The following is a 15264-nucleotide window of genomic DNA, read 5'->3' as shown; positions in this document are numbered from 1 at the left end:
TCAAGTGCTGGAACAGGTCCACTTTAGATTGCACTACAAATATTTCATTGATCCAAAATATGCAGTGGTGAAGGAGGTGTTTTTTAGGTTACACTAAAAATATTGGACTAAGCCAATATTTCTGAATCAGGTTATGCTTCCTTCTCTCTCTCAATCAATAATTTTCGTTTTAGACTCAAGAATTGGTTTCCTTCTCCACTAGATTCTCCCACATGCATAGAGTGGGAAGGTAAAATTAGGGTCCACCAAAGAATTTGGGGATATTCTCTATGCCGACTGTGCTCCAAGCAATCACCGTTCACCCAAGGACATTCTTCCACAAGGATCATTCCCCCTCAACTACATTCTACCCTCTTCCAGACTATTATCCCTACACTAGGACGAGGTAATTTATACATCCATGTGTGCATGAACATAACTATGTTGATGTCCTCAATTCTACACAAAATTATGATTCAACATACATATGGATGGGTTTTATACGTTTCAAATTTAATGCACACTAAGTGTTTGTTATATTTCTTATGTGTTTCAAATGTTGTTTATTTAGGAAAATATGCACCCATTGTTATGGATGGCTTTTATATGTGACATACATATGGATGCCTTTTATTATATGTGCCAAATTTAAATGCACAGTAACTGTTTCATATATTGCTTATGGCTTTCTAATGTTGTCTATTTTGGAAAATATGCACTGTTTGATGAAGGAACTTGTCACAGATGGCTCCAAAGACAGTAAAGCGTACACAAAAGGCGTCCACATCACACGCTCAAGGAAAGCAACCAATGGTCGAACCCTCCAGACATAAATTGTTTAGGGACGAGTTCCGCAAGGAACAATATGAAGCCATAAAGCATTGGACGATTATTCCAGAAAGACAAGTTAAACTAGAGGAAGGAGAATACTCTGATTTTGATGAAGAACTAACACGGAGGAAATGGGGACAACTAGCTATGCCAGTTGACAAATACGATCCACATGTTGTTCTTGAATTTTATGCCAATGCGTGGCCTGTGAAAAAGGGTGAGACGGAGCTCAGATCCAAAGTAAGAGGCATGTGGATTCCATACGATAGGAATACCATCAATTAGTTTTTGGGAAATCCCCTTCAACTGGATGAAGATGGGTTGTGTACATATGGTATGCTGAAACAGAGAACTAACTTTACTTCGTTCAGTAACAGGGAAACATTAGAGCTATTATGCATTCTTGGCCAGACCTATGAGACTAACAACAATGGAAAGGCACTCAGAATTATTTGGTCGAGTATGATAACTTTGACCCAGATACGGACATGGTTCTTATTGTCTAATGTAATCCCAAACAAGCACAATTCATACTTGAGTATGGGAAAGTGTTATATTGTGCTCTGTTTACTGAAACAGTATGAGGTGGACGTGGAAACCCTGATATCTAACTCTATTCATCACTTTGTTCTTCAACAAGGTGGGACTAATCCTCATTATAAAAAAGGCTTGGGTTTCCATCTCTTATTACTTCGTTATGTGCAGCAAATGGTATACAAATAAACATTTCCACCAGAATCAGACCTCCAATGGACAAAAAATTTATACAGAGGAACTGCTCAAATAAGGACCAACAACAATCGCAAGGACAACAAAGTGAAGAAGGTGAGGACGAAGCAGTCGTACCCCCAATAAACCAATTGCATTCACCCACTGTGCCTGAAATGAATATGGTTGATTACATGAAAAATTTAGAGTCTCACATGAAACATATTCAAATGGAACAAGCAACAAACCACATAGCAATGGTCAGCTTGAATGGGTCGTTCCACTCATATGTTTTACATCACTCGGCTGAAAGCAAATTGTTTGGCCCAACGCTGAAGAATTTGAGCATTTGGTTAAATGGCCTGGTGACAAAACTGTTTTCGCTGCACAATCGGAAGAAAGTCATGAAGAAATTCATGACGATTAAGATGACACCTACAACACCAATGTTGGATGAATTTCCTTGACAACATTAATTTCATCTTGCTTAATAGCCTATGTACTTCTTCTTGTTTATGACATTTTGAACTTGTGGTTATTTATTAGATGATTTACTTTTACCTATGCTTTGATGTATGTTTACTCCTCAAAAATTGTTGAATTCATAACACTCTTCAATTGAATCAGGGTTAAATTTCAAAATTTATTGTCTTCCACTTTTTTCTATTTTTGTTTCTCTAACTCTTTCTGCAACATAATTCAGAATGAAAGATGTGAAGTAAAAGCATATAAATGTAGACTAATTAATCACATATTCAGCTTCTGTGCTTTGTGCTTTCATTTTATTTTTTCATTCTATAATTTATTACATATGTTATTTTCGTTTTGTACCTATCTTTCTTATTTTACATGTATAATAATATTATTATGGCGTCAATCATATATAATAATTTATTCTTGCGATGTATGAACATGTTGTGCACTTATGCTTCTTTATTACACTTTGTACTTGTGTTTATTTATTACATGATTTACTTCTATTTATGCTTTAATGTATGTTTACTCCTCCAAATTGTTGAATTCAGAACACTCTTGAATTGAATGAGTGTTAAATTTCTAAATTTATTGACTATAGGTGGCCCCCTCCTCACTTACTTGACACGAACATCATGGTCATGCACCGCCCTTCCCAGAGAATGCACATTTCTATGTGGGTTAACAACCTAGGAAAGTGTAGTATGTGTGCATAAACTTTGTTACAGCTGATCACATTTTCCTTCATGGATCACCACTTATTCCGTAACATTTGACTGCAATTTTCTTCAGTTTTCCATTTTAAAATTGTATGATCAATTTTTGAGAAACATTGAGTACAAGTTTTGAATGGAATGTTGCTTAGGCATAGTATCATTAAATTTTGTCTTCCTCGCTTGGATCGTAGTTGTATATGTTTTACCCAAAGACTTGGTAAAAAAGTTGCCAAATTTTGAACTTTAACTTAATATTGTTAACTTTAAACTTATTTTAGTGTAGCAAAATGGGCAAATGTAAATATTTATAACTTTTTTTTTACTGAGTCCAACGAACTAAGAACGAAGTCATACTTAACCACGAACGACTGTTAAATTAACCTTCCACAATATGTGAAACCTCCTAATGGATCCTTTGGGTTTGAATATGAATAAAATCATTTGTGGAAAACTTGTCATCATAATTACAAACGATGGAAACTAATATTAAGTATAATTAGAAGGTTTGTTGCATCATATAGTACAACAATATTCGTCTTTAATTCTCAGCATTAAAAAGTCCGCACATTGTTTAACTCAATGGAAGTGTATGTAATCCATTATGTTCTATAGTTATGAATGCTCCTAGGATACACTAAAACATGTAATGAATAACTACACAATTGCAGAACATGCAACTTCACATCCAACGCACACCCAACCACCATCATTGTGAAGTTCCACGAAAGTTGAACTCTCTCAACACATTTTCTCGTTCAGCATTACGTGCATCAAGGACCCAATTACAAACCATTTCCTGACAGAATGCTTGAAGCTCGTCCTGAAATTAATTTTGAAAAACAATTTTTAGTGCAGAATAAAACTTATAACTTGTACTCTAATAGTGAAGGGAACAAATATGTACGTTGTTGTATTCAGGCATCGTCGTCCCCTCGTAGTCAACCATACCATTCCACACCTCAATATATTTCAAAACCAAAAACTCCACAATCATAACTACATAAAGGAAAGCACATAAAAATAATTACATATGAATATGCATAAAAATAACAAAAGTTTTCATTTCAATACTAACTCATTTGGCTGTATAGAAAGTTTTTGTTTGACTACTCTGAAGGGGGGGACTATTCACTCCACCGAACTTGTCAAGAATTTTGTACACATGGTCAACTTGCACAGCCTGCACCTTACAATACAAGAAATCAGAAATCAAATACCAAATTCATACCTTCATTCTTTACTAAACATCTTTTACTCTTTACCATGGCTTTATCAATTTTGTTGCGTTGTCCCCTTCTATGACCGAGGGGGTCCAAGAATGCAATTCCCTACTATGAAAATTAAACGCGTAGACCCACTAATAGTCATTGTGCACCATTGGGATGAATACCTAAAAGTCAATAATATAACTTAATTAAACACATAAAAAATTATGCCCCTAAACCATTATAGAAAATTATATAATACAAACTTACAAAATCGCAATATGATAGTGATTCAAATGGAATCAAATCTTTTGCAAACGAACAGTAATCCTTCGTGTCCTACTCTTTCTTTTCTGAAGTTGTTTTCATTTCTTCAATAAAACAATCCTTTATGCAACAAAAAATGTAGTGCTATTAACAAAAACTATACATATCAAAACAAAAACTTAAATTCTACAATACTCACAGCAAAAAAAGGGTTAAAGGAAAAATGTTGGACCCTTCCATTCTTTTGAAGTTGATCAACCATGAACAACCCCGTTGCAAAGAACATCACCTAAAAACAAATTCCAACGAATTAAGTTTTCAAACAATTACATAATACAACACACAACTATCACTTCTAATTATACCATGTTGTGAACTCTGGCTTCCGGAGATAAAAATTGTAGGTCCAAACCGGTCAATATGTTGCTTTTAATGTTAACAACAACACTAAAACAAAAAGATAAATTTGTCAGCATACAAAAAATAAAAAATTAGTGATTCTTCAATATATTAACTTATCGGTTTCTAGCAATCCCGACCAACGAACACAACGTTGTATACATCTTAAACATGTTAATAGGATGTGGGCTTCGACCACCTGAGTCTGAAGGAGGTGACCTTCGAGGACGTGACCTCATGTTGTCCTTAGGTACAGGTGTGGAACATGATGAATGGTTTTGTTTGTGCAATAGTTCTTTCACCACTCGTAATTGGTCCTCAACATCACGTATCCTCTTGTTGTTCTGAAGCAGTACAAATTCGCACATATTATGCTCATTACAAACTTTCTCCCACTCAATTGGAGAATAGCCAGTATATTCATGATGTTCCTTTCCAATTTTGACAGCTTCTTTAACAATGTTCAGTCCTTCCTCGACTTCAGTCACTGCCCAATCCCATACAATCTACAATAACAACTTCTTTGTTATGATCAACATATAAAAATACACGAATGTTAGTGAAGGTCTTAAACACCCAATTGGATACCTCAGCAACAAAGAACGATTCATTTAAACTGCTTGATCGAATCTTTACACACGGCCACTGCAAAAACCTCGGAAAAGATATTGTATGGGTTTCTATAGGGATGCTAAGGCAAACATGATGAACAACCCAAAGCTGCTCCCAAAAAATTAATGTTAGTAATTTAAAACTAAATAAATGTAATAAAGTTATAGTACATAATTATTTTTCATAATTACCACTAACCTGAAGAAAAGGAACGCAACCAGCCAAATAAATTTCACGGCTATTCGTTTGGTTGTTATATACCTCGGATGACCGTGTTAAACTGGAAACTATTAAGTCATACATTGCACCGCCCCAATTGTATCCATCCAATGCATCTAAATTATCTAAAACCTTAAAAGGAAATGAAGAAAAATTTCTAGAAGTCCTAGGCAAAAAGAAAACATATAATAAAAGAAGTATGTACAATCGGCAGAATTCATCAACATTTTTTCTTCCTATAAACTTTTTTCCCCAATTTTTCCAAAAGAATATTCATCTTTATGTCCTCTCCTCCAAAGACCTTATTCACCAACCCACCACCATCATCCTGCAAACATAATTCTTCACCCGAAACTCGCAACCCCAACGCGAAACACACATCAACAACCTTAAAAGGTACTAAATGTTGTCTGATCCTAAAACACTCCACCTACTAATCAATTCACGAAGAAAGGGACTTGATATGTCCAATTCTTGTTCTAAGTGGAGCATCCACTTAAAGGGGGTTGCCTCTATTCTTTGCCGCTGCAATGAAGTTAAATTTCTATTGATGTTAACAATATGTTCAAGTTGCACTTTGTGTCTTACTCGAATCTACAAAATAAACGTGCAAGGGAAATGTTTAAATTGAATATAATTACACAATTTCATAATTAACTATCAGTTATCAACCTAGTAATATAATAAATCAAACCTTCATTTTGCTTCCTTCATGATCAAACTTTTCACTGTCATACTTCCCTATCCAACCAGGATAAGCCTTTACAAAATTGTCCAAAAGAAAATATATCAACCAATTCATCCAAAAGAAAATAAACAAATTAAGAGACAACGTATTCTGAAAATGTGTGTGTGCAAGAACACATAATTTAATTCAGTTTGTCCCCAACTCATGCCTTTCCCCAACCAAGACGAACACTCACTTGACATTTCCAAGAAAAGTTTCCCTGGGTTTGTGCAAGAAGTGTAATGTAGGTCACCAGATGTTCCTACATGATACTGCAATCCTCTAAGTTGAGTGAATTATTGCTCACTTGACACTACCTTGCAGTCATGCCCTCTAAAGAACTGATCTAACTCACTTTCTGCCCACATCATGCCCACCCCAACCAACACACACTTCACATTTCCATAATAAGTTTGCACTGAGTCTGTACAAGAAGTCTAATATGGGTCACCAGATGTTACTACTTGGGTCACCACATATTGCAATCCTCTAAGTTGAGTGAATTTGTGATCATTGGACATTGCCCTACACTCATGGACTCTCAAAACCTGATCTAACTCACTTTCTTCCTTATTCATACCCACCCCAACCAACATGCACTTCACATTTCCATAATAAGTTTGCACTGGGTCTGTACAAGTCTAATGTGGGTCACCAGATGTTCCTACTTGGGTCACGACATACTGCAATCCTCTAAGTTGAGTGAATTATTGCTCACTTGGTACTGCCTTGCACTCATGCCCTCTAAAGACCTTATATAATACACTTTCTTCCCACATCATGCCCACCCCAACCAACACGCACTTCACATTTCCATAAGAAGTTTGCACTGGGTGTGTACAAGAAGTCTAATGTGGGTCACCAAATGTTTCTACTTGGGTCACCACATACTACAATCCTCTAAGTTGAGTGAATTTGTGATCACTGGACACTGCCCTACACTCATGGACTCTTAAAACCTGATATAACACATTTTCTGCCCACATCATGCCCAACCCAACCAACACCAACACGCTCTTCACATTTCCATAATAAGTTTACACAGGGACTGTGCAGGAAGTATAATGTTGTCACCACATATTCCTACTAGGGTCACCACATACAACAATGCCCTAAGTTGAGTGAATTTGTGATCATTGGACACTGCCCTACACTCATGGACTCTAAAATCTGATCTAACGCATTTTCCGCCAACATCATGCCCACCCAACACAACACGCACTTCACATTTCCAAAATAAGTTTGCAAAGGAACTGTGCAGGAAGTCTAATGTGGTCACCACATATTCCTACTAGGGTCACCACATACAACAATCCTCTAAGTTGAGTGAATTTGTGATCATTGGACACTGCCCTACACTCATGCTGCATACTGTGATTTTGGTATATAGATGGATAAAAATAGCTCTACAAAAAGGATATGGTGCAAACTATGTTTCTTCATATTTATTGGGTTTATTGAACGACTATCCAAATATATATAACTAGGGGCAACAGGAACAAAGTATTGTTGGAAATCATTAACCTAAAATTGGAAACAAAAAGATCTTATTGTAGTATGAGATTTTACCCCGTGGGCATGTTTGGTTGCATTCTGGTGCCCTGCTTCACAGAAATAACATTTTTTATACATACAGAAATGCAAAGTCACACATTCATATTTTTTAAATGATGTTATTCAAAATTAAGACCATCCCATGGTAATTTTTTAAATATAGATTACAAATTCAGATTCTCATTCCCTTTTGTCAACCACACTCTCTTTTTGAGCATTTTATAACAATGCTTCGTTAAAAAGTATTCGCTGCTTAGAACAGTCTATGTCACATCTAGGTAACAAACAATTATAATGACACTAGACTCAAGCTTCAAAGCTTAATGTAATGTTTATTTTGCATCAGGGTATTGACAGCATGGCGCCAGCTTCCAAAGATTTTGGAGTTGCAATCGCTTAATGACTTGGGTTTTTCTAAAAGATATGTGAGATATTTGCAAGTATGGTATTAAGTTCTAGCTCAAAATGTATGTACAGTTTTGAGTACTATAGAGAAAACCTTTGATTTGTTATGTTATGTATTTTCTCAACCCTTATATTACTTGCTACAATGCTTGACAGATTTTGGAGGTTGTCAACAGCATGAAAGACCTAATACATATCTGTGCAGAACACAGAGTTGGGGTAATAGGTAATTTGCGTGTAGTTTTTATGATGAGGTTACCCTATCGTGTTCTATTTTCAATTAATCTAGTTGTACGAAGCTGTTTCAATTAATCTAATTCACTTTCTGCCCACATCATGCCCACCCCAACCACATATTCCTACTAAGCTAACCACATACTACCAGTCCCTAAGTTGAGTGAATTTTGTGCTTACTTGACACTGCCCTGCATTCATGCCTTCTAAAAACCTTACTTGACACTGTCACTGTCTCAGTTGACTTAATTTTGTGGTTACTTTTCCACCTAGGAAGAAGGATAAAATACTTCATCGCAATACAAATGGCTCAATCCAAGGAAAACATTGAGAAATTATGCCTTGGATACCCTAAAAAAACAAGCTTAATATATTGTAAGCTCATTCACAACCCCATCGGTCCAAATCAAAAGTTAGCAAAGCAATCCTAGACAAAATGAAATCCTAAAACGTCTTGGGGAACAATTGGAAAACTCATCTGTCTTAACAATTATCATATCTGGTGACCAACAATTACCAAACTCGTTTATTCAACGATTAGAGCATACAATTTATATGCTCTAACTTCATCACTGTGAAAAACATTTATCAATTTTATATCAGTGTGTCTAGTAATACCAATAATACTAACAGTTCAGCATTTAAGGGAGAAAAGCTTCAAATTTCCTTCAACAGGAAACTCAAACTAAAACTGAATCATCAAACCATACTTTAAAGGTCCACAGTACATGTTATTGTTACTCTAACAACTGCTGTAACATGACAATCCTAGTCAATGCTCTAGAAAAACATCAAAATCACAAAACATCATCAAAATCACACAACAACAATGTTTCACTTCATAATCCATTGAATAAAAAATGTATTACCTTTATCACCTAACCACCGTGAAAAGAGATGGAGGGCGTCCACCTTGCAAACACCGACCCACGACGACGACGAAGAAGAAGAGCACGAAACCACGGTACAGGAAACCAATAGAAAAAGAAAGTGAAAGAGGAAACGGTGCACTGGAGAACCATGTGACCGTTGAGAAGAAGAAATTGAAAGAGAGAATGTTGCACTAGAGAACCACGAGACCAAAAGAAGAAGAAATTGGAAGAGGGAGAGTACAACTAAATGTAAATCCCAAATTCCCCTAACCCTAATGAAAATTTGGACCAAAGATTAAACATTTTCAAAAAAAAATTGTGGGCCCTGCCACAACAATTAAATATTACTTTTTTGCCACCTGGGCAGTTGTACACTTGAGCAACTAGATAAGCGGATGTTCAACCAACATTTTCCTTCTTTATTTTATGCACTAAGAACACTTTTAATATTTATGCTTTTTGGTATGTTTGTTTCTTTTTCTTTTGTTTTGTGTTCAATTTGTTGAAGACAAAGAGGGAGTAATATGTGTTGTGTGTTTTTGTATTTTTTTTTATGCTACAGTGTACTGGTTTTATACTATATGATTTGTATGGTCTTGTGGTTCTCTGATTGCATGTTCTTTTATTTTTGCAGGGTTTTCTCATCAAAATATGTCACATTGTCACTCAAGATTTGTCTTTATCAAATATGGGGAGTTTGTTAACCTCAAAGATCAAAGTCACTACTTTGTTTGATGTTCTCAAATTCTACATTGAAGATTAGAAGGCACAATATGTGTGTATCTGTGTCTAGGTAGATTTTGATGTATTTTGGTTTATTTCTTTACAATGCATTATTCATAGAAACATGTTAAAATTAGTTAAGCTTTTCTACTGTTTTAAAAAGGTTTATTTTTAAAACTGTTATTTTTGAAAAACAATTCACCCCTCTTATTTTTGGCTAACTATTCTAACAAATACTACTAAATATTTGTTGTGTGTATGAAGAGAGAAGTGGCTTTATTTTTTTCATTGCATTTTAAGATTAAGAGGTAGTGTATTTTTACATTAAAGAATCTCTCTTTTATCAATGGCTTTGGTAGAACAATGAATGACTTGTACCATTGATAATTACTCCTAATAATTTGATCGATCTCATTTTGATTTTTAATTGGCCACGATTTATCATAAGTGTGTTATATGTGAGATACATCATTTTAAATCATAATAGGAAACCAAGAGAAAAACTATAAGTGAAAGAAGCAAATCCCAAAAGTGACATAAGCCATAAATATGGAATTATTCATTTCTAAATTCTTTATTTTATAACGTGACAACTTTTTTTTTTTTTGCTTGTGGATGAAGATCATGATAAAGAATGATGATATTAAAATAAGAGATGAGGGGTAGAAAAATTCATGTTGCATGTTTTGTTCATTGAATTTATAATAGCTCTAATTTAGAAAGTTTTATCAACAACAAATACAATGAGACTTTATACATTGAGACTTACTAAAATATATAGTTTTGGAATAGCTATGTGAATATGAATTTTCTTGATATACTATTTATGATATCCATTCAATTAGAAATAGGATTATCTCTTTTTTATTTTTATGAGGGTGTCACTTTCATTTAGCAGTTTGTTGATAACATTCATAGTAATTGCAAATATTTTTAAATTCCAGTATAAGTATTTTAATTAATAATTTCAAATTTATTTAATTTCCACTACATTAATAAAATACATTTATTTTATTTAATATCTTTAAAAAAAACTTTAATATATGATTTAGAATAAGGTCACCTAAATATATAAACAAAATTTAAAATAATATTGTAAAGTCTATTTAAATTGTTGTATTCTATATTTTTACATTTGAAAAAGTGTTGTCTATGATTCATAGATTACTATATTACTATAGACAATAGTTTTATAATCCTTGCCTAAACATAACGTACACAATTTCGTACACAATTTTATCAATGTGGCTTAAAGAATAAGCAACACCAAAAAATTATTGCACCATAGTGGTTCTAAGAGTGTTGTCCATTGTCGTATTTTAAGCAACGGTTTTTAAATTTTGCATAAGTGAAAAAACTGTGGCTTATTAGTATAACTCTTGACTACCTAAACCACTACTAGAAACTTTTTGTCTAAAGCCTAGTAAAGATTTTTAATTGTTGTTTAAAATTATTTTTTATAGTGTTTTGACAAATAAAAATCAAAACTTAACTTTGAAATACATATCACAATCAATTTAAATTTAAATAGTCAACTACTTATCAATTATTTAAACTTCAAACTATTTTTACCAAATAATATTTATTTCAATTAACAAAACAAACTATGCAATAGAATTTTAAAACTTGTGACCCGTCTTAATTATTATTAAAATAATTAAAACAAAATAACTTTTCTAAAAAAATAATAATTATTAAAATTAAAACTTAAATAATTAATTTTTCAAAATATTTAAATTTTTCACTTTAATAAAAATATTCAAATATCAAATACCGTTCTAATTAGACTACTTTTATTCTAAAATTATTTTCTAAATCCTTAATTCTTATCTACACAATTATTTTCCTATACAAATTCACAAAACCCACCACCTCCAGCTCGTACATCAATCAATACCATGACATAAAGCCCCACCTTTCCCATATATTTGTCCTGAGTGAGCCAGACCTACAACATTAATTTGAAAACAACCACCTTCTTCTTTCCTCTATAAAATCAGACATTTGATCAGCTGAAGATACCACTTGCATATTCTTTTCCACCCTCATGTTTTATATTATTTTTATTATAGTATTCTTTTGTGCATGTATACTACCTGTATTCATCATCTACCAAAACAATCTCAAACAATACAATTGACAAAGCAATACGAAAAATTATCTCTAACAGTAACAATAGATATTTATAAATAAAAATATTATTTTAAAGTTGGTTCTGTATTAAAGTATTAAAAATATTTATTTTACAGTCATACTTCACCTACACCGCTAATAAATATTAATATTTTAATTATTTATAAAAATTTATAATTTTTTTAATTTTAAAACATTTTGTATTTTGTTTGTATTTTTATTAAGAATTTTTTTTCTTTAATTTTTTTATTATAAATATTATTATGTATTGTGGTTGTAAGATGAAAATATCATAACTCTTAAAATATTACTAAAAAAATGACGTTTATAACCGACCTCTCCCACAGTTGTTCTGTAGAAGTAAATAGCAACATTAATTTGAAAACAAGCACCGCCGTCTCTCCTCTATAAAATGAAGCATTTGATAACCGAGTAAGGTGTAGCTACCACTTGCATATTCTTTTGGATATTAGAACCACAGTCTAAGGAAGAGATAACAAAGATGGGTTCTTTGGGCACAACGAAGAAGCCCCATGCCGTGTGCATTCCTTACCCAGCACAGGGTCACATAAACCCAATGCTTAAACTAGCAAAACTCCTTCACTTGAAAGGCTTTCACATCACCTTCGTTAACTCTGAGTATAACCAGAAACGCCTTCTGAAATCCAGAGGGAGTTCTTCCCTTCATGCTCTCTCTTCATTTCGCTTTGAAACCATCCCCGATGGTCTACCCGACTCCGATGTGGATGCCACACAGGATATTCCTTCCCTCTGTGAGTCCACCGTAAGAACTTGCCTCCCTCACTTCAGAAAGCTTCTCGCTAAACTGAACAACTCAGATGGCCCTCCAGTGAGTTGCATAGTTTCTGACGGTGTCATGACCTTCACTCTTGATGCAGCTCAAGAATTGGGTCTCCCTGAGGTCCTCTTTTGGACAACTAGTGCATGTGGCTTCATGTGTTATCTCCAATACGAACAATTATTTCGAAAGGGCATAACACCTCTCAAAGGTAATTTACCTTCACTTGTATTTCTTTTAAATTCACACCTTAATAAATTAATATTTTATTCATTTTTATTTTATTTTATTTTTTAATGTTATTATAAACAGTGTTAAATATATGTTATTTACGGTTTATAGTTTCAACAAATTTTTTATCTTGTTTTAATGATGATCCATGTTACCATTAAAAACGATTTGTACCATACTCATTTTATGAATTAATGTTTTCATTTATTCAAGAGAGTAATTTTAAATTCTCAATTAAACTTATTTATTTGGGTATATTTTATGAATTATTTTATTTTATTTCCGGTTGACCAAGTTGTCAACCTATTCTTAAATAAAATGAATAAAGATTTTCAGTTTTTTCCATTCATGGAAGACAAAGCAGGTCAAATAGAATTTTATTAAATTAGAAATAATGATATTTTAATAATTCTTATTTCTTATAAAATTATTCGACAATTTTATTATAGTAATATAATAATGTACAAAATATAGACTTTCAAAATATCATTACTCTTACATGTACGTGGATTTTTATATGTTTGGTATTTATATTATTTAGATTTAATAAATTAACTTTTGTGAGTTTGATATGTAGACTCAAGCGATGTGACAAACGGGTATTTGGAGACTACCATTGATTGGATACCAGGCATCAAGGAAATTCAATTGAAGGACATTCCTAGTTTCATTAGAACAACAGATTCAGATGATATTATGCTCAATTACTTTCGATCGGAGTGCAAGAATGCTCCAAGAGCTTCTGCAATAATCTTGAACACGTTTGATACCTTAGAACATGATGTGTTGGAAGCGTTATCGTCTATCTTGCCTCCAGTTTATTCCATTGGTCCTTTGAATTTACTTTTGAAGAATGTTGATGACAAAGAATTGAATGCAATTGAGTCCAATCTTTGGAAGGAGGATTCTGAGTGCATGGAGTGGCTCAACACCAAAGAGCCTAATAGTGTTGTTTATGTGAATTTTGGGAGCATCACAGTTGTGACTAGTGCGCAACTGGTTGAGTTTGCATGGGGACTTGGTAATAGCAACAAAACCTTTTTATGGGTTATAAGACCAGATCTTGTGGCTGGAGAAAATGTTGTGTTACCTCCAGAATTTGTGGAACAAACAAAAAATAGAGGCCTTTTGTCGAGTTGGTGTTCTCAAGAGCAGGTACTGAATCACCCTGCGATTGGAGGCTTCTTGACACACAGTGGTTGGAATTCAACATTAGAAAGTGTGTGTGCAGGTGTTCCAATGATATGTTGGCCTTTCTTTGCCGAGCAACAAACCAATTGCAGGTTCTGTTGCAAAGAGTGGGGGATTGGGATGGAGATTGAAGATGTCAAGAGAGACAAAATAGAGAGCCTTGTGAAGGAGTTGATGGATGGTGAAAAGGGTAAGCAGATGAAGGAGAAAGCCTTACAATGGAAGAAATTGGCAAAAAGTGCTGCTTCTGGCCCTTACGGAACTTCATTTCTTAATTTAGACAACATGGTTCATGAAGTTCTTTTAGGCAAAAATGTTATAAATCAGTTTTAGATTAGTTCGATGCTTTACATATATTTTATATTTCGGAAAAGAAGTACAGTGTGAAGTTATCTAAAGAAGAAAGTTTATTTCAGTTTGACTTTGAAAACTTTGTCATATTGGTGTAGGAGTAGCTCTCTAGCTAGCATTAATTTCTCCAGTGATTCGACCACTAAAACATAAAATACATTCGATTTGAAATCACTAAAAAATAAAAAATATTTATTTATTTTTTAATATAAACTATATAATATATATTATTAAAGTTGATTGTTAGGTGGGTGTATTTTTTTAGAGTCTCAAATAGTTCTTTTTAAATTTTATTATTTACTTTCATCACAACAAATAATAACTTTTAAGTTTGTCTTTTTTATCAGTAAAAAATAAATTAATAAGAACATTTTATGGTTAGGATTCTATCTGCAGGAAAGAAGCATCGGGGTCAGGGGTTTTGCTCGCAGGTGAAGGCCAATTACTTTGTCCAGGAGACGACGATGAGGTAGTGGGAAAGGCAACAAAAACCACTCAACGAAGGCGCAAGATGAAAGGCCTGACGGAATTGGGGATCTCACATTCTCATCCCAGGCGTTCCGCAAGGTTAATATCCAGATACTCTCAAGCAAGGATTAGTGCTCAACCAAGACAGGGACTGTCCTCAGTTTCG

The 15264-nt window shown here is 33.6% G+C and overlaps 2 protein-coding genes across 2 annotated transcripts; one reads left to right on the top strand and one right to left on the bottom strand.

The window, feature by feature from the left end:
- Nucleotides 1–3414: 3414 nt before the first annotated feature.
- LOC137825291 (uncharacterized) lies at nt 3415–6876 on the bottom strand. The gene is made up of 14 exons (XM_068630966.1): nt 6822–6876; nt 6455–6561; nt 6105–6170; nt 5999–6004; nt 5655–5840; nt 5390–5542; nt 5168–5299; nt 4742–5085; nt 4546–4627; nt 4380–4469; nt 3971–4036; nt 3819–3888; nt 3613–3704; nt 3415–3528 (listed from the first exon to the last, which is right to left on the bottom strand). The coding sequence occupies exons 1-14, from the start codon at nt 6874–6876 to the stop codon at nt 3415–3417; spliced, it is 1563 nt and encodes a 520-aa protein (XP_068487067.1).
- Nucleotides 6877–12414: 5538 nt separating this feature from the next.
- On the top strand, nt 12415–14709 carry LOC137825897 (7-deoxyloganetin glucosyltransferase-like). Its single transcript, XM_068631699.1, has 2 exons — nt 12415–13068; nt 13666–14709. The coding sequence occupies exons 1-2, from the start codon at nt 12561–12563 to the stop codon at nt 14610–14612; spliced, it is 1455 nt and encodes a 484-aa protein (XP_068487800.1). The 5' UTR covers nt 12415–12560; the 3' UTR covers nt 14613–14709.
- Nucleotides 14710–15264: the final 555 nt, after the last annotated feature.

Source organism: Phaseolus vulgaris, chromosome 8, assembly GCF_000499845.2.
Source record: "Phaseolus vulgaris cultivar G19833 chromosome 8, P. vulgaris v2.0, whole genome shotgun sequence".
In the NCBI taxonomy this organism is placed as follows: domain Eukaryota; kingdom Viridiplantae; phylum Streptophyta; class Magnoliopsida; order Fabales; family Fabaceae; genus Phaseolus; species Phaseolus vulgaris.
The sequence above is the reverse complement of the archived record's forward strand: the minus strand, read 5'-3'. Positions and strand labels throughout refer to the sequence as shown.